The sequence below is a fragment of the Prionailurus bengalensis genome, chromosome B1, assembly GCF_016509475.1.
Source record: "Prionailurus bengalensis isolate Pbe53 chromosome B1, Fcat_Pben_1.1_paternal_pri, whole genome shotgun sequence".
Classification (NCBI taxonomy): domain Eukaryota; kingdom Metazoa; phylum Chordata; class Mammalia; order Carnivora; family Felidae; genus Prionailurus; species Prionailurus bengalensis.
Genome location: NC_057344.1, coordinates 48,827,771 through 48,854,623, shown reverse-complemented (window position 1 = coordinate 48,854,623; position 26,853 = coordinate 48,827,771). Strand labels below are relative to the sequence as shown.

Here is a 26,853-nt window from a genome sequence, read left to right as displayed (position 1 = left end):
ATTAATTTAAATCGAATTGTGGTTTAATCCTTCAAGAGAAGGATTGCTGCCATCCTGACCCTGGTGTGGAATTCTAGATTCCCAGATGAGTAAGGCAATAGAGTCAGTCAGGACAAAAAATAGTTTTTGTGGGAAAACCGTCTCTGATTTTTGTTAAATGCTTTCCAATGCTTGACGGGAAGCCTGTTACACCTTTCCAGCATTTTACCTGAAAGAGGTTTTCTCAGTCTTTTAGATGTATACCATAAAATGGATTTTGTATTTTTTACTTTTTTTGTTGTTGTTTACTGAAAGAAATGTTCATTATATTCTTTTAGGCAGACATTCCTTATGGCAAATACTTCCAAATCCCTGACACAAAGGCCTTTTTTTTTTTTTCCTGCTGCACGATCTGTCTTTATGGAACTGAACAAAGTTCTTATGGTGAAGCAGGGATTAGATAAAGGCAGTGCCACCCTGGAAATGTGCAAAGTAGTTTTTTCTAAAAGGACACACTTTAGAGCAAAATTCGCTGAAACTCAACTACAAATAGAATCAAGGACAGGAAGGTGGAGGAACTGAACATTCTAAATTATAGTGCATGCTTAAAACTTCAGTTTTATTATTGTTAAGTATATGTTAAGATATAAATTGGTTAAATTAACATAAAAGGGGAAAGTGAGCGAGGTCAGGGGAAATTTTAGTCCACGATAGATCTTGCTGCCTAGAATTCTAAGTTATCTTATGCATTTAAAAATTTTCCTAATTTGAGAATAATAGTACAGAACATGTCAACATACTTTCCTCTATTTTTCAAATCTATTGGAATAAACGTGTAGTTTTCCCAAAAAACTTTCAGAGTCAAGTATACTGAGCCTGAAGTATCACTCTTGCATACAGAGATAGAACTAAAATAATGCATTTGGTTTGTTTTGTCACATATCAAGACCCAGTTTAGTAAAGTATATCAAATATTCATGCCAGCTGACCATGGCTCCATTGAAGGAGAAGATGGGTGCTGAAAAGGGGCAGGTGGGCGTCACTCTTATATGCAAAGCTGCCTTTTTTTTTTTTTTTTTTTTTTTTTTTTTTTTTTTTTTTTTTGCGAGACTTGACAATCAGAAGCCAGTCCACAAGACCTCACTGGCAGTTATAACAAAAACATGACTGGGAAGGGTGGCTTAGCCCCACACCAACCCCCAAGCTCCTTCCCACACAACAGCAACTTTTACAAAAGCAGCAGAAGTAGAGCCACAAGGAAGCCTTTCCATTGACTGAGGAGAGATTTAGCAACCTAAGCAATCACGCAGGAAGGGCAGAACTGGGTAGAGCCTCCTGGATCTCTGGCACCATCAGGTTTGGTTGCCATCTGCCCACAAACCTCCACACCACCCCAGGGCTCAGGAAAGGGGAGATTTGACACCGATTGCCACAGCACCAGAGTATGGACAGGGGCAGGTCCAGGCCAGCTGGGTGTCCTTGAGAGCAGAGCCGGGTTTGGCCCCCAGCTTCCAGTGTGTTTGCAAAAGAGAGGGCATCACAGAGCCCCTTGGTGGGCTGGCTGGTGCATTAAAGCATGGAGGGCACCTCCTGACCCTGAGGATGTAGGGTTTCTGGTGGCCCAGACGCCTCCCTCTAGCAGCCTCCTCAGTTCGGGTTAGGACCCAGCATGCAGAGCCCTCTTACCCGCATGCTGTGGCGCTTGAAGACATTGTGCCGATGGAGAGGTGGGGTGTGCAGCGAGTTTACAGGAGATGGATACTCCATAGGGCTGGTGAGCGTAGGTGAGCTGGCACACAGACCCTCAGGGACCTATTCAGGAGAAGCAAAGAAGCACCAGGCACAGGGACAAGGCAAGAAGGTGGACGATTAGCTGCTACAAACATGAGCACAGAGAAACATTAATGGACACCATTGGAGAAACAGGACTTGCTCTTCAGGAGCTAATAAACAATGTGGTGTAGGCATTTTGTTGGTCTTGTGATAGGGCAACACACGTGGCTCTTGCCTAGCGTCTGCACCACTGCTGTGGGCTCTTTTTCATCTAGCATCCAACCACCATGATGCTCTGCATATCATGGGGTCCACCTATGTTACTGACCTACTGAGTCCATGTCTCTGCCTTTAGGACTCTTCAGAAAAGAGCTCTGTTTCATAGTCATGTTGCAAACTGAGAGATATGATTAGCCCACAGAAATGTGTGTGTGTGTGTGTGTGTGTGTGTGTGTGTGTGTGTTTAATCATTATTTTAAACATCACACAAAAAGGTATGATGCTTTTTAGGAATATTGCTTCTGTCTTCTGCATCAAGATTTTTTTTCTTTACAGGACAAAAATGTATCTGTTAGTTCTTGGTTAGCTTTGTTTTGGTACTGGAGCATTTCCTTGAGAAATATAGGACCATGGGACAGCACATTTCTGTAAGGAGTACCAGGTAAATAGATATTGTTTCTATTGGTTGAGATGCTCCATTATTGAGCAGTGACTCTGAGCTGAGGGATGTAAGAGAAGAAAAGAGATGGGCTCCCTATGACTGAGATGCAGGACTGAGACACAAGACAGACATTCTCAGACAGGGACCAACAGCTTGGGAATATCCCATGTTTGGTGATGATGGAGGTGTGAGGAAAGCTCAGATGGAGACTGGTTCTGCCCACCTGGGTTCTGCTCAAGGCCTCTGAGGGGAGCCCCAGGGAACAACTCCATTCACTGGGGAATACCAACTGTCCCCAACTGCCTGAAATTCCTTCTCAGAAAGCTTTCTTCAGGGTAGGGGGCCGAAGAGGCCTTCAGCATAGAGAGGTAGCTGTAGGCAGGCACACAGAGCAACCAACACTATGGACAGAGGTAAGTCTTAGCTGAGGACAGCCTGGTAGAATTGCATTTTGATATCTGGCACTCTGAGTTCAAATTCTCTTGTGGGTACCAAAGAAGAGTCAGTGCAGGCCATCTCCTAATAACCCAAGCAGGTAACGGCTACTCCTCAAAGGCACAAGAATGGAATTTCAGGATGGCTTGAGATAAGAAATGGCCCCAAACTTTCCCGGCCCTCTGGTTACATGTTTACCTGGAACTGCAGCTTGGGAGCCAGAAGGTTGGTTTGTGGAGGGGGTCTATACTTGGGCCGGCTGGGCTGTAGAGAAATCACAAAGATGAGTCAGTCCATGGCTCTCTCCGAGTGACCATGCTCATCAAAGGGAATACTAGATTGGACACAGGTCAGGCTTATTCAGAATGAAGGAGACATGAGGGGCAAAATTATCATTAAAACCATTTGCATTCACTTATTGAGCACACACTATATGCTGAGTAATAAGAAGGTACAAAGAAACCAGTCTTCCTGTCCTCCTGGGGGTCATCACTAATTGAAGGGTTTACCAATCTCTGTTGTGTAGCTTCTTTAGATATGGGAATACCTGTCAAATCAGCTATCAAAAGCCACATACTTTCAGAGGTAACAAGTCAGCGAGGCCTCAGGCACTTGCAGGGGCTTCATGGAGGAAATGAAAACTGAGCTGGGCCCTGACTGAGGGAAGGGGCAGGGCATGCCAGGCAAGGGGGACAGTGAGAAAAGGTCCTGGACCAGATAGGACTTTGTTATGGACTGAATGTTTGTGTCCCCCACCCCCAGATTCATATGTTGAAGCCCCAACTCTTAGTGTGATGGCATTTGGAGGTAGGACCTTTGCAACATAATTAGGGTTAGATGAGGTCATAAGAGTTGGGGCTCTTGCTCCCTCTGCTGTGTGAAGGCACAGTGAGAAGGTGGCCATCTGTAAGTCAAGAAGAGAGTGCTCACCACACAATGAATCTGCCATCACCTTGATCTTGGACTTCCCAGCCTCCATACTCAGTCTACTGTATTTTGTTATGGAAGCTTGAGCTGACTAATATAGGCATGGTCCCTCAAAACCCACCCACCTAATGGCATGGCAAGCAGGGCACTGGATTCTGAGCCTAGAGATACCATGTAGGGCATGTACATGGAAACTGAACATAAGGGATTAAGGGACACTCCCCATTCATGTGCCCTCAGGGACATCTAATTTGTCCCTGAAAAACACCAGAAAGAAAAGTGCTCTTTTCTTTGCACCAGAAAGGAACGGGGTGGTTCCCTGCCCTAGCTTCTCTCTGAGAGGTCTGCTGTCTTGGGTCTCAGATCAAACCAGCCAGGGGACCCATGTGATGGGTGCTGAGTTCAGTGCTGATGACAGTTGGGTTGAGGGCCAAGAGGACTATTGGAGTACATCCTGCTTATGCTGGAGGAAAAGGGAGGAGGGTATATAGGCCAAGACGGGCTAGATGGGGACCCAGTTCTGCTTGATTCACAGGATCCATGAGACCAGGGCTTTGTTTACCTTGGGTGGGGGTTCCTGGTAGGCTGTGGGCTCCAAGATTTTGGGAGGTCGGTAACGAGCATTCCTTTCCTGCTCTATAGCGATGTCCTTCTCCATCTGATAAATGTCACTGCCAAGGAGTCAGGTCAGATAAAGAAAGAGGAATAAAGTTAAAGATGCTCCTGGGACCTCTTCTCTGCATTCCTTCCTCAGAAGCCTGAAGAGGCCCAAAGAAGGACCACTGGATCCCATTTCTGTTTCCTCTGCAGAGTGGCCAGGGAAGACCCCTCTGAGAAGGCTGGAAGATGGATCCTGAGGCTGCTCCCCCAACAGTGAAGTTGGGAAAATCACGTGAATGGATCTATGGTGGGGAAAAAGTCCTTGGAGAGCCAGTCCAACAGGGTAGTGCAAGCATGTCTCCCACCCACCTCCCCCTGCATCTTGCCTTCCTGTGCTTACTATTGGCACCAACCCCCTGTGTAGATTTCTGATATCCCAGCCAACTTCATAACCAAGGCCTGTGTTCTACATCTCCTATATCTCCTATTTTTCATTAAATCACCCATCAACACATTCCTGGTATATATTAATGAGAAATGGCTATGGATTCATTCCTGGGTTAGCTATGTGCATGCTTCTTGCCTTTCTTACCCAATCCGGTGGTTCCCAACTTGAGAGTCACAGACCCTAGAGGACTCTGGAGTGATTACAGGGAGTCCATGAATCCACATGTTCATATGTGTACCAAGTATTATGTGCTACTGAATATACACTATTTGGTTTTGTATTTTCAAGTGTATAATGAATTTTTAATATAATATATAACATACAAGCAGTATGTTATATATTATATTAAAAATTCATTATATAGCTTAATACATTTTGCCAATCAATAAATTCCGAAAATATAACTATTGTTACAGGAAGGAATTTTCTTTTTTTTTTTTTAATGTTTATTTATTTATTTTTTGGGACAGAGAGAGACAGAGCATCAACGGGGGAGGGGCAGAGAGAGAGGGAGACACAGAATCGGAAACAGGCTCCAGGCTCTGAGCCATCAGCCCAGAGCCCGACGCGGGGCTCGAACTCACGGACCGCGAGATGGTGACCTGGCTGAAGTCGGACGCTTAACCGACTGCGCCACCCAGGCGCCCCAAGGAATTTTCAAAGTTTGACATTAAATGGGCTCTTCTTTCCGCCCCCCCCCCCCATTAGGAAACACTCATCAAATCCTTTCTTAACTCTAATGGAGGACTGCCAGACTATAGCTTGAGCAGGGGTGGCGGGGGGGGGGGGGGATATCCTGGGGTCCTTGGGGTCTTCAGATATCCTTCCAATTATACCAGAAAGCCTGCTTCTAACTCCATCCATGGAGGAGGCTGGCCTTGTTCCTCTAATAGGGCATGCCTCTCAGCCCATGGAGAAGCACGTGTTGTAGCTCCCCGTGGTTCTCAAGCCCCCAGGGTGAATTAAGACACCCCCTCCCCACCCTCATCACCCCAGAGCTTTGGCCCTTTCAAATTACATCTTTCAAATACTTTTCCTGGAACACTTTGGCTTCTCTAATTTGACCAAAGAGATCAATCTAAAATTAATCAGGAGTGTCAACGAAGGGAAAGACAGGTACAGAGAGGTCTTTTAAGCTGAAGGCCTTGCAGACTGTGTTGGAATGCCCTACAGACAAATTCAATGTCATTCCCACTGCCTTAGCTTGAGCAGTTCCAGCATACCCCTTGGGGTAACTCCCCAAAAAGTAGTTGCCAGGAACTATTTTCTTTCTCTAAAAAATGCCAATGTGTTGACTGCAGTGTTTAAAGCCATGGTGTTTTGAATGTTAATGAAACACTAGATTCCCTAATGCAGGGGCCAGGAAGCTATTGCCTACAGGCCAAATCCAGCCCCCTCACCTATTTTTGAACGGCCCCAAACTAAGAATGGTTTTTACATTTTTAAACGATTGAAAAAAATAAAAAGAAAAAATTTCATGACGTGAAAATTATATAAAAATTCAAATTTCAGTTCCCCCAAATAGTCTTACTGAAATCCAGCTACACTCGTTTATTTATGTATTGTCTATGGCTGCTTTTGAGCTATAATGGCAGAGTTGAGTAGTTGTAACAGAGACCATATGGCTTGCAAAGCCCACAATATTTACTATCTGGCTGTTTACAGAAAAAGTTTGCTGATCCCTGCCCTAAAGAATGCCAAAAAAAAAGTCAGACCACCCAGGGAGGAGTTGTCGGCAGGAAGGCCACCAAGAAAACAGGGAGACCCTCTAAAATGTATTCTGACAGCACCCTTCACCAGGGACCTCCCAGTACCCAGAGAATAATGGCTCTTGGGTGAGAGATCAGACCTCCAGGCTGCCAATGCTCCATTTAGAAGGGAGAGGCGACCCATGGGTCACTGTCTTAACAGTCAAAAATCAATCACTGCCTTCTCTACTATCTGGGAGGAACAATCAAATGCAGAGGAGAGGCACAGGGTGCTGCTGGGGGTGCGGGTCGCATGCCCGAGCTGGGCCTCCTGTAGGGCACACCCCATGTCTTTGTAAAGAGCACAGGTATGTCAGTGAAAGTCTGGTTCAGACTTTGGGTTCTAACCTAAAAAATATTTTTGGAGCACTTACTAGGAGCTTGAGGTTGAGACATATCGAGATGGTGAGGCTTACCCAGACTCACTGTGTCTGATGGTGAACTCAATTTCCCTCCCCTGGCCTCTGGCAAGCTGCTGAGTCTCTGTAACATGTACTGCACCATGCTTCTGCTGGGAGCACCAGTCATTTCCACTTGGATGGGTGACTCCATGTTGGTCAGAGGGGAGGTCCTGGTGGCAAGTCCCAGCCCCACCCGCCACTGCCACTGAACCTGAATTCTCTCATCCGTAAGGTGGCCAACTGCATGTTGTTTAAGGAAATACATTGTAAGAAGGGCTCTAGAGGAGACTGGCTCTCTGGGGGCCCTGTGTCTGCAGCCCCCCACCCCTGCTCCATGGTCACCTGAGGTTGCACACGAGCTCAGTGAAGCGGGGCCGCTCACTGGGGTCGTAGTCCCAGCAGCGAGTCATGAGGGTGTAGAGAACAGGTGGGCAGAGGTCGGGCTTGGGTAGCCGGTCCCCCTTCTCGAGCACCCCGATGACGTCCTTGTTCTCCAGCCAGAAGAAGGGCTGCTTGCCAAAGCTCAGGATCTCCCACATGCATACAGCTGAGGGCAGGAGGAGAGGGCTCAGGACCTGCTCTGGGGAGGACTCATGCGTGGAGAGGCCAGTGCACCCTCCTCAGGGAAAACTGTGGCAATCAGACCTCCCGTGTTCCCTAGCTTCCCCCTCTAGCACCCCTGGGGGCTCACCGTGGTGGTCCATGGAGGGACCAATCACCAGCATCTGCAAGTGAACTAGGGCTCGCCTCCCTACACCCCGTTCCCATGAAGCTATTAGGTTTTGTGGGGCCAGGAGGAGGGGGCAGTCAAAGGCATGTCATTGGGACTCCACCAGTCCTTCTCATAGGAGGGAGTGAAGCCTCTATGCGAAAGCTGGTGTTTGAAGCCTAGCACCAACACTTGCTGCCTACGCGATCATGGGCAAGCCCCTGGCCTGCTGAGCCTCAGTTTCCTTATCTGGAAAATGGGAATAATAATAATAATGAGATTTATTGGGCTGGCTGTGGAGAACTGAGAGGGAAAATCTATGTGGCTGTGTGCTCTGTAAGGGTCTGTCCATCTATCACCTGGTCTTGTTCTTACCTCTCCCTTTTCCTCCTTCTGAGAACAAACCTCAGAGTTTGGCTTTGAGGATGCCCTCCAGAGCGTCCCCACATCAGTCCCCGGGGCTGGTTGGTGGAGTGCATGCTCCCCTTGAGCCTTTTCCGGGAAGATGAACCAATACTGCCCAGGCAGGCCCTTAGCCCATGTTGCCTCCAACCCACCACTAGTGGTGGGACTTCTGAGACTTCTCAGGGGCCACAGCAACAGAGAACCCTTGCAACCCAGGGGTGGGGGTCCCGACCCCTGCCCCCGGCACCCCCTCATAGCCTGGTCATGGAGGGGAGAATCAGAACCCTTTCCCACACTCTGCTGAAACTCCACTCACCAAACATCCAGACGTCACTGGCTGTCGTAAAGCGGCGGAAATTGATGGACTCAGGGGACATCCACTTGATCGGGAGACGAGTCACAGAGGCTTTGGGTGGGCAAAGAGGTTTAACAGGGATTATTTAGGGAAGAAAGAGCCAGAATTATCCAGAAATACAGCCTATTCTCCAGAGACCCTTGGCCTGCCTGGGTTTGACCAACTGTAGTCTCTTTCTTTCTTTCTTTCTTTCTTTTTTTTTTTTTTCCTTTTTCTTCTCTTCCCTTTCCTTTCCTTTTTTTCCCTTTCCTTTCCTTTTTTACCCTTTTCTTTCTTTCTTTCTTTCTTTCTTTCTTTCTTTCCTTTTCTTTTCTTTTCTTTTCTTTTCTTTCTTTTCTTTTTTCTTTTCTCTTCTTTTATTTTGGCTGCAGAGACCTCTCCAGGGACAAAGCACAGGCCAAACTCCCCTCACCTTTGTAATATTCCTCATCCTCAATGTACCGGGAAAGGCCAAAGTCCCCCAGCTTCACACACTCAGGGGAGGCCACCAGGATGTTTCGCACGGCGATGTCCCTGGGAGAGAAGTGTGAAGGTTCAGAATGTTTCAGAGAGACAGAGACAGACAGATGGACAGACAGAGAGATAAAGGGGAAGAGTGCTGGCCACAGTCCCAGCCTCCGGACCAGAACAGGGCCACTTCTATGGGTCAGCCCTTCCCTGACCCACTGAGTTGACTTGCTGAAGCCCTGCTCAGGCGGGAGGCTAGACTGGCCCTCAGGTCCCGCCACACACAAAGCCCTCCACCATCTCCCTGTTGAGCTTTCTCTCCCATCACCCCTTCTCACGTGGCTCCAGTGTGAAGCTTATTTCAGGTCCCAGGACTTGCTCCACATGCTTGCCCTGTTGGCTATATCCTGCCCCCTGCCAGGGAGGGAGTCGCCCTGCTGGTTCTTCAAGCAACTTTCCTGATCACAATTATTCTCCCATTTCTGCAACTCCATAGGACTGTTGGCTTTTGTCATGGCAGAAAGCAACAGCTTGCAAATACCCTTCACGGAGCACGAGGACAGCCAAGACCACCCAAATGCTTTACACATTTACACAACACTCTGTGTTGTGACATGAAGACCTGCAGGCCTCCCTGGCACAGAGGGGGAGACGGGGCACAGAGAGTGGAAGGAGCTGGCCCAGTAGGTTCCCTGTGCGAAAAGGGGTCAGCCCAGGCAGCCTAACCCCAGAGCTGAGCTCTCACTCCTCCCCAGGGAGAACTCACTGACTCAGTTTACCTCATGTTCCTGGCATCATTTCTAACCCCAAACCGGCTTGTCTGCTTGCTCCTCACAGGCAGGCTCTGTTCCCTACCATTTGTCTTTATTACTGTAAAGCTGATTCCAAAGCATGATGACTTCACCCAAACAAAGAAAGGACACAAATCATTACCCCACCACCTGCACCCCATGACTATTTACATCTTGAATTTTCCCCTCATGCTATGAGGTAAGCTCCACAAGGAAAGGGATTTTTGTCGGTTTTAATTACGACTTCATCCCAGAGCCGAGGACGGTGCCTGCAAGCACAGGGTAGAAGTTCCATATGTGTTGAATGAGTGAATGGAATGAATGAACGAACGTTTATATCCCCACACATTGCTTTGCACAGTAACACCCACAGGGCCACGTATCCCACGTTCACCTGCTCACCCCAATGCTTTGAGAGCACCCCCCTTTGTCTCCTCCAGAGGATCATATCCCTCCTGGCTGGGACCTTCTTTTCAGGGAATAGGAACAAAGCTGGGTGGAGAAGGGGCCACTCCACAGCCAGAGGGAGACTAGGACTTGGCAGCTCAGGAGTTCTGGGGACCAGTGCGGGGCCAGCTGCTTGGGCTGGGGAGGGCCCAGACCTCAGGATCTTCCAGACACTGCCCAAGTCCTGTCCCCTGCCCGGACCATGTGTCACCAAGCAGGTGAGCCTGAGGAAAGCAAGCTCCATGCAAGTGGGGAAGCGATTTCTTAAAACCCACAGGGAGGGGCGCCTGGGTAGCGCAGTCGGTTAAGCGTCCGACTTCAGCCAGGTCACGATCTCACGGTCCGTGAGTTCAAGCCCTGCGTCAGGCTCTGGGCTGATGGCTCAGAGCCTGGAGCCTGTTTCTGATTCTGTGTCTCCCTCTCTCTCTGCCCCTCCCCTGTTCATGCTCTGTCTCTCTCTGTCCCAAAAATAAATAAAAATAAACGTTGAAAAAAAATTTTTTTTAAAAAAACCCACAGGGAAGCGGGCTAGATGCCCTGAGTTACAATCAGATGCCCAGCACTTTAGACTACTCTTAATAGCAACGCTGTGAGACACATATCGCCATTTCACTTTGCAGATGAGGCAATGGGTTCCTAGAAGATGCTCAAGTTGTCACATTGAGCAGGACCAAAGCTGGGCTTTCAATCTCTGTCTCTGTGACTCCGAAGTCCTGCATTACCCCAGCCTCCCTGGGTCATACGAAAGAGACCAGCTTCCTCCCCAAGCCCACCTGTGGACACAGTTGATGCTCTCCAGATAGGCCATGGCCTTGCAAATCTGCAGGGAGTATAAGACGAGAGTGAGCACCTTCAGGGAGTTCTTGTTTCGCTCTAGGTAGTGGCCCAGCTGTAGGAAGAGGGAAAGTGCTGTCAAGACCTCGGCAGGTAGCCTCCAAGCTCTTCCCAGGCAAACCTAGGTTGCTAAGATGTTCCAGAAACTTCCTCTACAAATGATCTCTGGGTTGTTTCAGCTGAATACAGAGGGCAGAAGCTGGGAGCTTAGGGCCCATGTTCTAAATGCATCCCACCCACAGGCCCTGCTCAACAGTGGCCCAGCTGTCACCACAGGGTTCCACTTCCCCCACCTGCAGCTCACCTCACCATAGGGATACAATTCCATGATGATCCAGGTGGGTTCCTCTTCAATGATGCCAATCAGCTTCACAATATGAGGGTGGTCAAGATTCTTCATGATCACTGAAATTGGGGGCGAGAGGGAGGGGCCAGAGGGGTGCTAAGGTCCAATGTGAGAAACACACTGTGCTGTCCCAACTGGGAGAAACAGGGAGTGAGACCCCCTCCTCCCAATGGAGGTCCCTGCACTGTTCGTACCCTCCCCATCCCAGCTTCCAGGCCCCTCTCCCATCCTGCAGGTCTGTGTGGTCCCAGGGGTCTTTTCTCATGCACAGGGCTGTGTCACTCTCCAGGGCACACCTACCTGCCTCACTCAAGAACTTCTCCTTGTTGTCCAGAGTGCAGTCTTTCTTGCAGGTTTTTACAGCTACGTTGATTTTCTCCCCTTTCTGCAATGAAATTCTGTTCAGAGTTGCCCCTGCCCCCCCTTCTGGGCCAGCCCAGTGCTCAGAAGAAAGTGTCCCCTTCCTGGCATTGCCATGGTCGTCCCGCAAGCTTGATTGACAGCCGAGGGAAGACAGACAGCACCTGGGCCTCTGGGGCTCTGCAAGGCACAGTCCTCCCCTTCCTCCTTCTTCCCCCCCACCCCCACTCTTCTCTCCACTCCTCTCTCCACTCCTGACTTCCTCGCTTCTTGACCAGGGTATGTCAGGACCAGAGAGAACCTTTGAGACCTGAGCCTCTGGCTGTCTAGATGAGGACACTGAGGCTAAGGGCCTGTGCTCTGCCCCATGTCAGTAGTGGTCGCGTGTAGATCGCATGCAAAGCCTCTTTCTCTCTCTTTGTTGTTGGCTTTTACATTTCTGCTTCCTCTTTTCCTTGGCCCCACTCTCTTCAGGGCCCCAACCCACTGGCAGCCTCAAGACTAGCTCCTCCCTCAGCTCCTGCTCTTCCTCTTCTCTGAGCTGAGTTTTCTCACGCCTCCCCATGTTCTTGCTTGCCAAGGTTCGGCCAACCCTTCACCAGGTCCTGCCTCCATTTTGCTCCCTGGGATTGCTATCCTTCTGGGAAATGACTCTGCTTCCAGCACTCCTTGGGGATTTCAGAAATACTGCAAATGCCAAGTGAATGCAGAGCCACACATCATTGTGGCCGCTCCAACCTCACAATACGTGACCTCCCCTTTGTCCTATGGAAAAGTGGGAAGGGAATGTCAGTGAAGAGTCTGGAACTTACATGATTTGTGTAGACACCTTCGTAGACCTCCCCAAAAAAGCCTTCACCAAGAATCCGATTCAGGACTACGTCATCCCGTGTGACGCCATACTGTGGGCCTGGGAAGATGGAAAGAACAGATGGTCTCAGGGCACAGAAACCACTGGTGCCCCTGGGAATCTGAATATTTGCAGGCCCCAAGGCCAGGCTCTGCTCCGTTTCCACCCAGGCATTGCCAGACCCCTCAACAACATCTCAGCTAAGATCCAGGGGTTGGCCTGGGTGAGGAGTTTTAGAAGGCTCCATCATCTCTGACCTGGGGAAAAGCCATCATCACCCTGTTCTCTCTGCAGGCCAGGTCCCATGTCCACACTCTTAGGATCCCCACACACATCATAGGCACGCAAAAGGTCAATAGTGTGGGAATAAAACGATAATCTCAGCTTTCAAATCCAAGGTGTTTCTTTCACTCAGGTTTGTCTCTGTCTGAAGCACACATGGGAGAAGATGCAGGAAGGAAAGAAAGTCCCCTGTGGTGTCCCCACAATGTCACTTCATAGGACCCTGGCTGTGGCCATTGTGGTAGGGTCAGAGATCTACCTCCGGGCCTTCGCAGGGTCTCATCGGGAATCTCTGCATAGATGTCTGATTCTGGAATGACAGAAAGAGAACATCCTACGGGTAAGATACCCTCAGCAGGCACTGCCAGGAATCAGGCACGTGGCTCCCACATGCAGGCCAGCAAAACCAAGGCTGACATCCCTGGGAGGGGAGGGGAGCCGGGCAAGAACTGGGGCTTCTGTCCCAGGTTTCGGCATGGCCACAGAACCTAGGGCACCTTGACTTGAATCCCTGCTCACTGCTGCCAGATTGCATCATTTAAAGCAAGTTAGTTAGTCTCCCTTAATCTGTTTTTCTTTCTGTGAAATGAATGTTTCTGGGGAATGCCATAAAGATCAATAAAATAATACCTATTATATATTTAACAAGGTTAGGGACTGGATATTTGTACCCCCCCCCCACCCATTCCTATGTTGAAGTCCTGACCGCCAGTGTGAAGGTATTTGGAGGTGGGGCTTTTGGGGGTGACTAGGTTGAGATGAGGTCAGGAGTATGGCACCCCCATGGTGAGATTACTTCTCCGATAAGAAGAAGAGAGACTAGAACTCTCCATTTATCCACCATATGGGGACACGGAGAAGGTGGCCGTCTGCATGCCAGGAAGACAGTTCTCACCAGGACCTAGCCCTGCTACCACCTTAGATCTTAGACTTCTGGTCTCCAGAACTGTGAGAAACACATGTCTGCTGGGAAGGCCCCCAGGCTGTGGCGTTTAGTATGACAGCCCAAGCCAAGACAAACACGGTGCCACGTACTAACTGTTGAATACATGTTAGCTATTGGGATTCATGACATTTGAAGCCATCATTGAGAAGTCATAGGGGAAGTCTGCTTTCCTGGAGCTTGGAGGGAATCTTTGACAATGTCACAAGAGCAGGTGGAAGGGAGGCTCCGGCACAGGAGGACAATGGCAGACGGGCGGCTTACCTATGCTGCAGCTCTCTGAGAGATGGGGCCGCTGCGCCTCCAGATTTCTGTAGGAGGAGATGAGAGGGCAGGAGCCTGGTGAACTCAGAGCCTGGCAACGAGCCCCCCCGGGAAGCCCACCCTCTCCTGCCCACCCCTCATAGAGGCCAGCCCCACTGTGCCCCCTGCCTGCCTGCAGGAGCAGGCTGTCCTGATGACACCAGGCTGGGAGCATGGCCCAGGCTGCCGGAGGACAGCAGCAATTCTCCCTAAGATGATGCCGGTAGCATTAGGACACCAGACTACCCCAGCAAGAACTTACAGGGTGAAGTTTACTGGCGAGAAATCGCCACTTGTGATGTGCTGGGGTTCCAGTGTTCTCCCCTGGGTCCTGGAAACCAGAAACCATGGGTGGGGGCTCCCTATTTGTTCTGCCTTCTCCCAGGAAGACACAGGCTGAGTGCAAGGCTTGTTCGCTGCCTTTCTGTTATACTCACAGTACGGGGATCTGGGGCAGGCTGTTCCGCTTCTCACCATCTGGGGAGAGGGCAGAAAGAGGGGGCGCTGGAGCCAGGGACACAGGGTCCTAGATGGATGGCTGACCTCACGGCTCCTATGAGCCAACACAAGGGAGACCCCTTCCCGCCATTCTGTATCTTCTGAGAGTCAGAGCGGAAGCTAAGTAGGCCTTTGGCCTGAATTAGAACGCTCTTAGTAGAAGAAATTCTCAGCCTTCCTTCTGCCACCACCCACGTGTTCCAGCTCGGACCCCTGCTTCCGATCCCAAAATAGACACATCTTCACAGGAGGGACAAGTCATGTTCCAGCACTAGCTTTGATCTTCCTGGGGCCACAAACATCTCTGCTCCTGATGCCAGCTCCCCAAGCTGCTTTTGGCCAGGGCCTGCAGCTAAGGACCCAGGACGGTCCACAGGGGGTATCCAGGAGGGTTGGGTGAGTACCTCCTCACACTTCCAAAGCCTCTTTGTTCATATACTGGTCAATGGCTTAGCTTCTCTCGCTCTGCCACTGGGGGCTTGTGCCACATCTGCCCATTGGGCCAGTTTGCCTTTAAATGGAAACTCACCTTTCTTGGGATGAATGATGAGAGAGCCTTTGTGCTCCCCTTGAAGCCGGCAGTAACCATCCACCAGGTCAGCCATGTTCTCGGCCTCTGCCAGAGAGGAGGTTTTGATGGACAAAGACTGCAGAGAAGAGACCAGCCAAGTATGAGACCTGAGACCCTTGGCTAGAGTCTGCCCCACAGGAATGGAGAAGAAACCGCACACTCAGAAGGAGCAGACAAGGCCACCCTTCGTTCCCCTGCCGGGAGTTCCTCAGCACCTCTGCCAGGGATTGCATTCCCCACAGCCACCAGGGGGCGCTCCGGCCACCCCTCCCCACTGGCAACATTAAACCCTGGGAAGGCCAGTTTTGCTAGGACTTATTTTGGTCTCTAAGTGCGTAGCATAATGTCTTGTACCCAGTAGGTGCTCAATAGGTAAGAGCAGAAACTAGGAGAAGAGGGAGTGGGATAGGGGACAGTCAGATGAAAGGAGAGATAGACAATCAGTTTGCAGTTGGAGTTCTCTCTGATTATTCCACCCACAAAAAGACCTCAGGTTCCCAGAGGTACTGTTACTGAGTCATCATTCACTTGTTCAGAGTTAGATCTCTGATTTGTGACTTGATTTCCGGTCACTTCATCCACCCTAAAAACTCCTCCAACTTATTTCTTGACATTTTTAAACAGCTTTGCTTCCTGATACATCTCCCTTATAATTTTATTGTCAGCCTGGTATAACGTCTGAGCAATGGGCACAGTTTTCTTAGTGAGATCCCAGAAACCAGGCTGGCCTGGGCAAGAAATCCCAACCTGTAGCTGCATCCCCTTGTTTTAGAGCTTCCAGGTGTCCAGAGACGCTCACCTGGGGGGCACCTTCAATGCCCAACTGTAGTACCGCCTGGCCTTCCTCCAGTGGGAGGCACCTGATGGACTTGATCTGCTTGAATTCAGCTAGGCAGGTGGGCTGTAAGAAAGCAGGGGGCCCTTCAGACCATCCCACTCCTGGGATCAAGCCTTGAAGATTGGTCAGGAGGAGCTGCAAGGAGGTCCTGCATGGAGGAGAGACCTGCAAGGAGGTCTCTCCATGGTGTGAAGAGAGAATCAAAGACTATTAAGGCAGAAGGGATCATCTGGTCTAAGCTCCTCACTTTGCAGAAGAGAAGAGGAGTCTAGGGAGCCAGGAGTTGCTCACGGTCATATGCCAAATTGGTGATAGAGCCGGGACTGGACCCAGGTCTTCTGCCTCCCAGAGAATGATTGTCCCATCTTGCCATTGCAATATCAACTTTTTTATCTGAGCCAGAAGAGCAGTGATAGTGCCCTTCCCTCCTCTCTTCCCCACCACACCACCCTGCTGCCCAGGGTGCAGGAGATAGTCATGGGGAAGTAAAGAACTGTCTGCTCCATGTCCCAAACACTCTCTCTACAGCTACTCAAACCAAGGGCCTCTCTGCTCTCAGCAAGGGGCAGGGACGACTGGTAATCAGGACAAGGTAGGAGGCAGCAGAGAGGGGGAGACTGCTCAGCCTGGGGTGGGTGCAACCTGCCCCCAGTCTCTCTCTACCTTTGCATCTTGACTTGTCAGCTGGCGGATGCCCTTCGGGCCGATGACCAGGTCCACAGTAATGTTCCATCCTTGCTGGAATAAAAGAGGAGAGAGGACTGTTGCTTCAGGTTTGTCTCCCTCATATTTCAGAAAGTTGAAAAACAAAAAGTTCACTATTTAGACACAGGCCACTCTATCTCCTGTGCCCTCCAGCTCCTTCGATCTCATAACCCTACAGTACAGACTCCCCTCCTCCCTATACCCTGCCTACTCTGCCCACTTCCCAGATTTGTAGCCAAGATTTCAGTTCCCTTCCTCAGGCAAGCAGTTTAACATTAGTTGCATTTTAGGGCATGTCAGCGAGGCCCAGCTGCTCGAGGACCTTTGCTTGTGTGTGTTACTTCGAGCCAACACGCCTCTTCTTGCCCCCAAGTCGGCCTTGTGGGCCCCTTTCCCGAGAGGCCTGGAATTTGGGTCAGGGAGAGAATAAAGAAGATGTGTCATTACAATGAGTTCACAGCGATAGGTCTCCTGGTCGATGTTGGCAAAGCCCGCGAGGGTGTTGAAGAACTTCATGACGCACTCCTCCTCCCTGAGCGAGGCGTACTGCTGGAAGGTCTGCTGGATCATCTTCCGGAATTGCTTGGGCTGGGGGTGGAGATGGTCAGTGGTGAGCCGGCCCTGCTCCTCCAAGCTCTGATTCCTTCCCTGATCTCACCAAAATCCTGTCTGCTACTGTAGGGTGGTCCTCAGGCCCTTGCCACGAGAGCAGCAGCCATCTGTTCACTAAACCACACACTTACTATCTCCAGCGAGGCTCACCAGAGCCCTGGGATGGAGGCATGGGAGGTAGCATCCCCAGGCCACAAAGATAATTGGCCTCTGATGTGGAACTGGAGCCAGGTTTCCTAATTCCCAGCCACAGAAAGGGCCCACTGGATATTTTTAGTGGTTCTATGTCCAGATGGCCCAAGACACTAGAGATACCCTGGCTTTCCTGAGTATCCCCCACCCAATGCCATTGGGCTCTAGTCATAGAGACCAGCACAAAGGGGTTCTCTCTGGGCCCCTTGCCCAGTGGTTTCCTCACCTTTAAGTTCTCCTGCATCTGCTTTGGGAAAAACAGGTCCAGTCCTACTTCTTTCCTGAAAGAAGAGGAGAAAAGTGGCATTTGACTCCCCCTCACCCCCAACTTCAGACCAATCAGGAAGAGATATGATGGACTGAGGACCAGGAAGATAGGTCCTGCCTGGCTTTGGTACGGAGATGAACAAGGTAGGGAGCAAGTAGGAGAAGCAGGGCAGTGAGGAAGGAAGGGAGGAGAGGCAATGACCAGTTTCAGGACTTACTCCAGGAACTCGAAGTTGGACTTTTTGTCAAGTGCATTGTGGGGCATGTCCTTGAAGAACCGCCTGGAGAGAAAGAAGTCATGGAGAGGTTGATGGTTGGAGAACAAGGCCATCAGAGTTGGGTCACCCAAAGCCACACATTGGTCTAGAAGCTCCCTTTCCCCTGCCAAATGTAGTAACCAATCGAAGGGAGAATATTAGAGTGAAAAAATTTGATATTTACAAAACCACGAAGAAAAAGAAAACCCCCAAATTTCATTCCTAGGAAGGACTCCAGCCCTGTTCTTTGGGAGGCCCAGCTCTGGGACCTCCCAGTTGTTGGGAAGAAGAGAAAAATGGTGGTTCTATCTTTGGCTTCTAAAAACAAATGACCCAATGCCGCCAACGCGGATTGTTGGAGGGCCTAGCATTTAGTGGTCGAGTATATATATGACCCTCTAATGAATTAATTCAGTAGTTCTCAACCAGAGGCAATTTTACACCTCCCTCTCCAGCCTGGAAACATTTGGCAATGTCTGGAAATCTTTGGTTGTCACATCTGGTTGGGAGGAAGGTGGTCCCACCAGCATCTAGTGTGTAGAGGCCAGGAATGCTGTTAAGTATCTTGCCATTCACATGATGGCCCTCCAAACAAATTATCTAGCACCAAATGTCCCTATTGCTGAGATGGAGAAACCTGGGAGGTTGGTACAAGGAGAGAACTCAGGAATCTAGGACAAATGTTCTTTCCTGACTCACTTCTCTCTATAGAGTATCTGACAGAGTGGGATAGCAGATCCTGGAGGAGTATGCCAGCTGATTAAGGCAGACCTGTACTTTGGAAACCAAACAACAGGTAAACAGCAATGATATTCAGTTGTAGGACGTGAAGAGCCTATCCAGGATTCTTCCCTGGATGCAAGGTCATTTTCCTCCTACTTCTACCTGAAGGTGCTGGTGATTAAGATCCCAAATTTCCACACAGCCAATCATGGCAGCTTTAGAAAGTTTTCTGAGTCAAGGGTGAGTGGATGGCTCAGCTGGTGCCGACTTTGCTCAGGTCATGATCTCAAGATTTGGTTTGTGAGTTCAAGCCCTGCATCTGACTTGCTGCTGTCAGCGCAGAGCCCGCTTCAGATCCTCTTTCCCCCTCACTCTCTGCCCCTCCCCCAACTGTGTTCGTTCTCTCCCCAAAATAAATTAAAAATAAATAAATAAAATAAATAGAAGGTTTTCTGAGCCAGTGCTACGGGATTGACCCCCACATTCACAGAAAACCTCAGAGCAAGACTGTGAAGTGAGGATTACAGGCAACACGGCCTACAGCAATTCCTGTTGGCTTGAGGGAGCTACAAAATGTACTCCTAGATAGCTGAACAAACTGGCTTGCTGTACGCACCTATTTAATTGGCAAATGCCCATCAGAGAAGAGGATTTTAGATCTTTCAGGGTTGTCCATTCATTCAAATATGTACTGTGCTCTCATTCGGTGCCAGGCGAAGGCAGCACTAATGCTGATTTCAAGGATTTGACAGGATTTCACAATCTAGTGCATGTGAGCCATTCATTCCTAAGTACAGAGGATCCATACAGGGTAAGGTAGACGGGGTGGGCATGAGGAAGAGGGGCCTTCAGGATGGAAAGGCCCTTGAGTTGGCTCAGTGGGAAGAACCTATGGCCACCATCCTGCTTGTTATGGACCTTTCACAGGCAAGTCCTGAGGTTTTCTGTGAATGTAGAAGGTGAACAGGCAACACTGGCCCAGTAAATTTTCTAAAGCTGCCAGAATAAAAAAGAGTTTACCAGGTTGAAAAGAGAATGAGAAGAGTATGCCAGACAGCAGGCTCTGTGTCCCAGCTCCTACTGGAGCTGAAGACACAACAGTGAAGAACACAGTGGAAACCCAACATTCGAATATCTCCCAGGATTTTGCCTAGTGCTTAAAGAAACATTTACTGAATCACTTGAATGGCAGATAGGTGGAAGAAAAAGGCAGCCTGGAGGGAAGAGCAGCCAAAGGAGGCAGGGGACACTGGCCAGAAATGGGGCTGGCTCTTTTTTCTAAGGACCAGACAGTGAGCGCCTTACCCTCTGTCAGCCACCACTTGTCCCCATGGCTCTCATGTACCCACTCTTGCTTCCCACCCTGGAGGCAAGTCCAAGCTGGCTAAGAGCTCCAGTCCCTGGAGGGTACTTGAGGCCACATACCTGAGCTCCAGGCAGCCCAGCTGCAGGGCCATGCCCTCGCTGACCTTGCTGGCATAGCGTTGCATGTAGTCATTCCGTAGCTGGTGGAGAGAAAGACCAAGGTTGAGAGTCATGCCCTCCTTCCCTGTTTCCCTGACCTTAGGCTCCAAGAGATGGTGGGTGCTTTGAACACAATCCTGCTGCCCTGAGCTATCTCTCTCATACAGCCCACCATGCACAAATGTGTAGTGGATGAAGAGCAGAGGGGGAGACTCTCCCTTTGCTCTGCCTCTTCCTCTAGAATTCTCTAGAATCATGCCTCCACAGGCCAAGGCCTTCAGGTTTTTTGAAGCACTTTCAGACACATTTTCTTATGGCTTTATGAGGCTGGGGTTCAGATTCCTCTTTCCACTCTTCATTTTAGAGGTAAAGAAATAGAATTTGGGGATGAGTCAATCATTTATTCAAAGTCTTTTTGGTACTTAGTGACAGATGTCATTCACTCCACAATAAAAGTCTGGCTTTGTCTTCAGAAAACCAAGAGGGAGACACAGGTGAGAGCTGAGACCAGACAGAAAATAATGATGGCCTCTCACACATCCTCAGCACTCTGTGCCAAGTCCTGTGCTAAGCACTTTACATTTATTACAGCCAGTGGTGTGTTGGAGCAGCTCCAAACAGCTCATGAAAGCCAGTTATTAAATTTTCTGAAGTTTTGCAAGCTGTATGATATCATATTGGTAGCTTGAAAAATGCCATGATAGGGGAATATTTACACCATGGAAATTGGCAAGTGCAATAAATCAGAGATTTTTTTCTTCAGAGAGCTGGTTTACCAGCACCCTGCTAGTGATACCATTTGGTCCTCACAACAACCCTATAAAGTATTATTATTATCATCTCCATCTTCTAGAAAAGGAAATAGCTTCAGGCAGTTACATTAAGCCCCAGGAGGATACTAGGTTAGTAGCTGGCAGCACTGGCCAGAAGCCAGGCATGTCAGAGTCTGTGTGCTAAGACCACCAATTCTCTTTGTACCTGCTCTGCCTGCCCATCACCAGGTCTCCTGAGAAGTAAATAGCCACCAGCAAAGTCCAAAAGTAGCTATACATATGGGGCAGGGTAAGCCAGCACTTAATTAGCCATAAGAAAACCAAGATGGAACAGCTGCCTAGGGACAAAGGCATGTCCCCAAGAGAAGTTTCCTAGATTGGGACCTCCAAAATCTGGGCTTTGTCTCTCTATCTCCCCAGGAAAGGATGAGTAATAGGGCCCTGGGGACAGGAAGAAAAAAATACTTCTACCTGTTGGTAAAAATAAAGTAGCGTTGTCCTGTCTTCTTTTAGGCTTTCCATGAAGTCCTCTGGTAAGTAGCGGATTTGGAGGTCATACCTGCAACAGGAAATTCAGACTCTCTGGTTGACTTGGGGAAACTTGTCATTTAAGAGTCTGCCCATAAGGCTCATGGCCACCCATTCAGGAGTTGTTTCTTCTTTCCCTCCTCTGTGGTCAGGTGGAGGACTGTGGGGAGACCATGGAGGACAGAGGGGTGGCAAGCAAGTGGTGGTCTATACTAGTCCTGACTCTCCATCTTGTCCCCCTCATGGCAATTGTTTTCTTTAGGTTTGCAGATCAGCCCTTGACCTGGTTTTCTATTTTCCCTGCCCTACTGTTCCTCCTTCTCCGTAGCACCAAGAACATCCTGTCTGGGGATGTTCCTGATATCTGCCCTGGGAGAGGGGGTGTACTGTGAGCTCATGTTAAGTCTTGGCCAATAGATGCATTGGATGCTGCAAGAGAACTAAGCCTAAAATGCCACTCAGATTTTCTAGAATATTCTCAGAGGTTAGGAAGTGCTCCCAGGAATTACTTCCCTGGGCCTCCCCACTCCACACTCCTCTCCCCCCATTTGAGAGCCCAGGGCTCTTCTCCTACCTCCATTCAGCCTCCATGTGCAGACACTCGTACTTTTCCTGAACCTCACCCACTGTCATCTGTGGGTGTAGCCAGTGGATCTCATCCGACTTCATGTGCTTCAGCCTCAGGCCATAGCACTCACCCAGCTGGATGTTGGGCCCTATCCGTCCGCTCAGCAGAATGGAGGCAATGACCTCCTGGGGAGGAGAATAGAGAGACACAATTCAGGTATACCCCTTCTAGGCTCCCACAGTCCTCATGCATCCCCCAGAAGTGTGATTCTCTAGGGTGGGGTTCCATCTCAATGTTTCATTTATCTCTGATTCTCTAGCACTTAGTGCAAGTTTTGGTGCACAGTGGGCTCTATCCGATGAATGAATAATTTGGTAAAATGAGACAGAGATAGAGAAACTGAGAGGAGAGAGGAGAGGCAAAGGAGAAAATGCAATGAGGCAAAGAACACAGATTCTGTGCTTCTGCAGCACATTTCAACCAAATGGATTAATAATTACTGAGCATCCACCATGTAAAAGCACTCTCTGAATGGCTCCCAATTTAGCCAGCATTACTGAGCATCTATAGTAGGCACTCAAGGCACCTTGCATACATTATGTCATTGAATCCATACAACACAGGGAAGTAGGTGTTACATCTCCATTTGGCTGATGTAGGTTACACAGCTCATAGAATTAAGCTGGGGTTTTAAACCCTGGGCTAGTGGACTCTGTGGATTTCTACTGGGCCAAGCTGCTTCATGGGGTGCTGGGGCTGGGCAAGGCAGAAGGATAGGATTCACATTAATGGATTAATTGGCACACTTTCCACATAAGAATAATGGCCATAGGTAATAGAGTATTGACAAGAGATTAGGAAATCTCCTTATTCCTGCTTTCTTGTTGATCAGAAGTCAGCCTGCCCATAGCCTGATGCCATAGCTTCCTGGCCTCAAGCTAGAGCTGGATCAAGAAGAGGCCCACTGAGGGGCACCTGAGTGTCTCAGTTGGTTAAGCATCCAACTCTTGATTTTGGCTATGGTCATGATCTCACAGTTGGTGAGATGGAGCCCTGCATCAGGCTCCATACTGACAGCATGGAGCCTGCTTGGAATTCTCTCTCTCCCTGTCTTTCTGCCCCCACCCGCCACCCCTGCATGCATTCCCCTCTTCTCTCTCAAAATTAAAAAAAAAAAAAAAAAAAAGAGGCCCACTGGGCAGCTTCCTGGAAGCCCATCTATAAGGTCCTGCCTAGCTCTGAAATCACATTATTTTCAGTTTAATTCATGTTTCTCATATGGTTACACACATAATGGGTAAATTGAGCCAACTCCCAGTGGAGCAGAAAGTACCATCAAAGGCAAATTTTAAAAACTCTTCTTATTTTCACTAATAAAATATTAAACCCATATTTAAATAGTACTGTTTTAAAGAAATACCAAATTATTGGTCTGCCTGGACACCCACATGTGTTGTCCAGCTCTGCCTCCTGCCAGCTGTCTTCAAGTCCATGGAGTGGTGAAGCTAAAAAACCTTAAGCCTGAAAAATCCTTTTCCCATTAGGGAAGCAGATCTCCATCACAGCAGTCAACTCTTGCTCTGTGAGACAAATAGCGAAACTGAGGCATATAAAGTACCCATTAACAGTTGTCACAAATCAGTTCAGGAATCAGAATTACCATCCAGGGATGGGAAAGAAAGCTGTGATCAATGGTACTTATAGTGAAAGGGACTCAGACAAGAGGGAGAGCTCAAGGCTGTGAAGTTGACCATTTTGTCATTATTTCCACCCATTTCTCCTGCTACTGACCCTTGTACTGCTCTTTCCACTCATACAATGATATTATCCAGAGACCCCATGTCATTACTGAGCCCATCTGGAGTCCCAGCTATCAGGTATTTTTAAATATAGAGTCTTCACTGCCCCAAATGAAACTTATTTGGCCTATGTCTGATTTCTCCAGGGCTGGGACCCTTGTAATTATTGGAAATTTCAAACATACATGAAGTACACTGAAGTCAAAAAAACAGTATAATAAACACTGATACACACATCACCCAGCTTCGACAATTACCAAAACTCTGCCATTTTTGCTTCATCTATTATTCCATTGACCACCCAACCACCACTTTTGACAGTTTTTTTTTTTTAGTTTATTTATCTTTTGAGAGAGAGAAAGAGAGAGTGAACAGAGGAGGGGGAAAGAGAGAGAGAGGGATAGAAAGAATCCCAAGCAGGCTTTGCACTCTCACTGCAGAGCCTGATGTGGGGCTCAAACTCACAAACTGTGAGACCAAGACCTGAGCCGTAATCAAGAGTTCAACACTTAACTGACTGAGCACCCCCCCCCTCCCCCCCCCCCCGTGTGCCCCTACAGTTCTTTAAAGGTAAGATTTACAGACATTAAAATGCATACATTTTATGCATACAGTTTGTATGTAATCCACATGCCAAAAATTAAGATACAGGACATTTCAAGACACCCAGAAAGTCCCCTCATGTCCATTCTCAGTCAACCACCAAGCCCATGCTCACCCCAACTCCAGGTAACCAGCTTTTCCTCCCATTTTTACTTAGTTTCACCTGTTCTAGAACTTCATATAAATTGAAACATTGAGTATATATAAATCATTCTCCTGTTTCTAGATACCTGAGCTGTTTCTTATTTTTTTGCTATTGTGAATAAAAGTATTATGAACATTAATATACAGGTCTTTTTATGTAAATATGTTGTCATTTCCCGTGGACAAATACTTAGGAGTGAAAATTACTTTGTCAAAGGTAGATATATGTTTAACTTTATAAGAAGCTGCTAAGATTATTCTGTTTTATATTTCCACTGTGATGTATGAGATATTCATTACACTACATCCTCACCAACATTTGGTGCTATGTCTTTTTTTTTTACATTTTATTTATTTTTTGAGACAGAGAGAGACAGAGCATGAGAGGGGAAGGGGCAGAGAGGGAGGGAGACATAGAATCCTTAGCAGGCTCCAGGCTCTGAGCTGTCAGCACAGAGCCCGATGTGGGGCTCGAACCCACAAACCGTGAGATCATGACCTGAACCAAAGTCGAATGCTTAACTGATGGAGCCACCCAGGCATCCCCTAAGTCTTTTTAATATTAGTCAGTTTAATGGTTATATATAGTATCTCATTGTGTTTTTAATTTGCATCTCCCTGATGACTAATGATATTGAGCATATTTTTATCTGGCCATTCATGTAATTTCCTTTGTGAAATATTTGTTCCAATTTTTCTCATTTTTCTGTGTTGTCTTTTTATTATTGAGTTGTAGGCAATCCTTATACACTCTAGATAAAAGTACTATGTATATGTTTTATAAATACTTTCTCCAGGTCTGCACTATGTCTATTATTAATTGTCTTGTCAGTTTCTTTTGATAAAGTCTTCTTATTCAAAATTTTCTTTTATGGTTAGTGCTTTCTGCATTCTGTCTGAGAAATCTTTGCCTGCCACCAAATCATGAAGATACAATCCTGTTTTCTTTTATAAGCTTTATAGTTTTAACTTTTCCTTTTAGGGTCTGTAATCCATCTTGAATTAATTTTTGTGTATGGTGTGAGGTAGGGGTTAAAATGTACTTTTTTTTCTCATAAAGATCTATGGTTATTCAGCATTGGTTTTTGACTTTCATTTTCCAATTGAATTGTTTTGCTGCCTTTGTCAAAATCAACTGGCTGTATAAGTTTAGATTTATTTCTGGACTCTCACTTTCTGATTTATTGATCTTTGTCTACACTCTGCTAGTACCACACTGTCTGCATTACTGTAGCTTTAGAGGAGATTTTGAAGTCAAATAGCATAAGCCTTTTACCATCTCCTTCCAAGATTGCTGTGTTATTCTAGGTCCTGCATTTCCATATACATTTTTTGAATTAGCTTGTCACTTTCCTATTTAAAATGCCTATTGACTCATGATTGAGACTTTGTTAAATCTATAGCTTAGTTGGGGGAGAATTGACGACATCTTAACAACATTGAATCTTCCAATCTGCAAACATGGTATATCTCTCCACTTAATTTTATTTTTCTTTAATTTTCCTCAGCAATGTTTTGTACTTTCAGTGTCTAGTTTTGCAGGTCTTTTGTTAAATTTATTCCTAAATAGTTTACGTATGTTGATGCTTCTGAAAATTAAAAACATTTAAAATTAATTTTCTATTTTGGGGTTCACTCCCTTGGGTGGCTCCCTCTTCCCCAGGATTTTTCTTAATCTTCTGGCTGCTCAAGTCAGCCCTAAATTCTATCCTCTGATGCCTCAAATCAGTAAGGCTGCAGCTTTCTGCCCCTCCCAGCCCTCCCAGATTGGAAAGTGCCCTCAGGCAAAAAACCAGAAATTTGCAAATCTCATTCCTTACAGTTCAACTCTCAAGAGCAGGTTTCCCTCTAGTTTCTGCTGGTTATGGTCACTCTCCAGGGCTTTCAAGACCATTTCCTTTTTATCTTGTCCAGATTTTGCCATTGTTATCAGCAGGAAGATCAGTCCAGGCCAGGGATTCCACCATTTTTGAAACCTCTGTACTATTTTAATGAATAAATGTGTACTTTCTGCAAATGGAAGAAGGTTGGGAGTCAGAGAGCTCCCTTTAGAGCTCCATCAGAGATTCTGGTGCTTTTGTAAACACAAAGAAACCCCTGAAAAACAAAATCAAATCCTGGTGTCCTCTTCTTCTACCTTTTTATCTCCCGCCCCCTCCCCCCCAGCCCCCTTGCAGCTCATGGTATGGCCAAGGTCAAAATCCTGAGGCTGAGGGGTTGGCAGTGGCTGCAAAGCCAGGAACAGAGTAAAGGAGGAGGTGGGGCCA

General features: G+C 47.9%; 1 protein-coding gene across 5 annotated transcripts in view; it reads right to left on the bottom strand.

Moving 5' to 3' along the window:
* PTK2B (protein tyrosine kinase 2 beta) overlaps nucleotides 1-26,853 on the bottom strand; it is a 126,681-nt gene that overhangs the window by 10,659 nt on the left and 89,169 nt on the right. The window contains exons 1-24 of one of the 5 annotated variants that reach the window (XM_043564674.1): nucleotides 23,489-23,613; nucleotides 22,047-22,225; nucleotides 21,416-21,503; nucleotides 20,133-20,212; nucleotides 17,946-18,008; nucleotides 17,687-17,741; nucleotides 17,104-17,244; nucleotides 16,615-16,689; nucleotides 15,913-16,014; nucleotides 15,072-15,189; nucleotides 14,482-14,521; nucleotides 14,307-14,375; nucleotides 14,006-14,052; nucleotides 13,058-13,108; nucleotides 12,479-12,576; nucleotides 11,607-11,691; nucleotides 11,265-11,365; nucleotides 10,900-11,015; nucleotides 8,854-8,954; nucleotides 8,403-8,492; nucleotides 7,315-7,519; nucleotides 4,338-4,446; nucleotides 3,047-3,112; nucleotides 1,666-1,791 (exon numbers count right to left, since the gene is read on the bottom strand). In XM_043564674.1, coding sequence (XP_043420609.1) covers nucleotides 1,666-1,791; nucleotides 3,047-3,112; nucleotides 4,338-4,446; nucleotides 7,315-7,519; nucleotides 8,403-8,492; nucleotides 8,854-8,954; nucleotides 10,900-11,015; nucleotides 11,265-11,365; nucleotides 11,607-11,691; nucleotides 12,479-12,576; nucleotides 13,058-13,108; nucleotides 14,006-14,052; nucleotides 14,307-14,375; nucleotides 14,482-14,521; nucleotides 15,072-15,189; nucleotides 15,913-16,014; nucleotides 16,615-16,689; nucleotides 17,104-17,244; nucleotides 17,687-17,741; nucleotides 17,946-18,008; nucleotides 20,133-20,212; nucleotides 21,416-21,503; nucleotides 22,047-22,225; nucleotides 23,489-23,533 — 2,250 coding nt within the window. In that variant the 5' untranslated portion in view covers nucleotides 23,534-23,613. Of the gene's footprint in view, nucleotides 1-1,665; nucleotides 1,792-3,046; nucleotides 3,113-4,337; nucleotides 4,447-7,314; nucleotides 7,520-8,402; nucleotides 8,493-8,853; nucleotides 8,955-10,899; nucleotides 11,016-11,264; nucleotides 11,366-11,606; nucleotides 11,692-12,478; nucleotides 12,577-13,057; nucleotides 13,109-14,005; nucleotides 14,053-14,306; nucleotides 14,376-14,481; nucleotides 14,522-15,071; nucleotides 15,190-15,912; nucleotides 16,015-16,614; nucleotides 16,690-17,103; nucleotides 17,245-17,686; nucleotides 17,742-17,945; nucleotides 18,009-20,132; nucleotides 20,213-21,415; nucleotides 21,504-22,046; nucleotides 22,226-23,488; nucleotides 23,614-26,853 lie in introns of those variants that run through there. The other 4 variants (XM_043564654.1, XM_043564668.1, XM_043564660.1 and 1 more) reach the window with 4 other exon arrangements.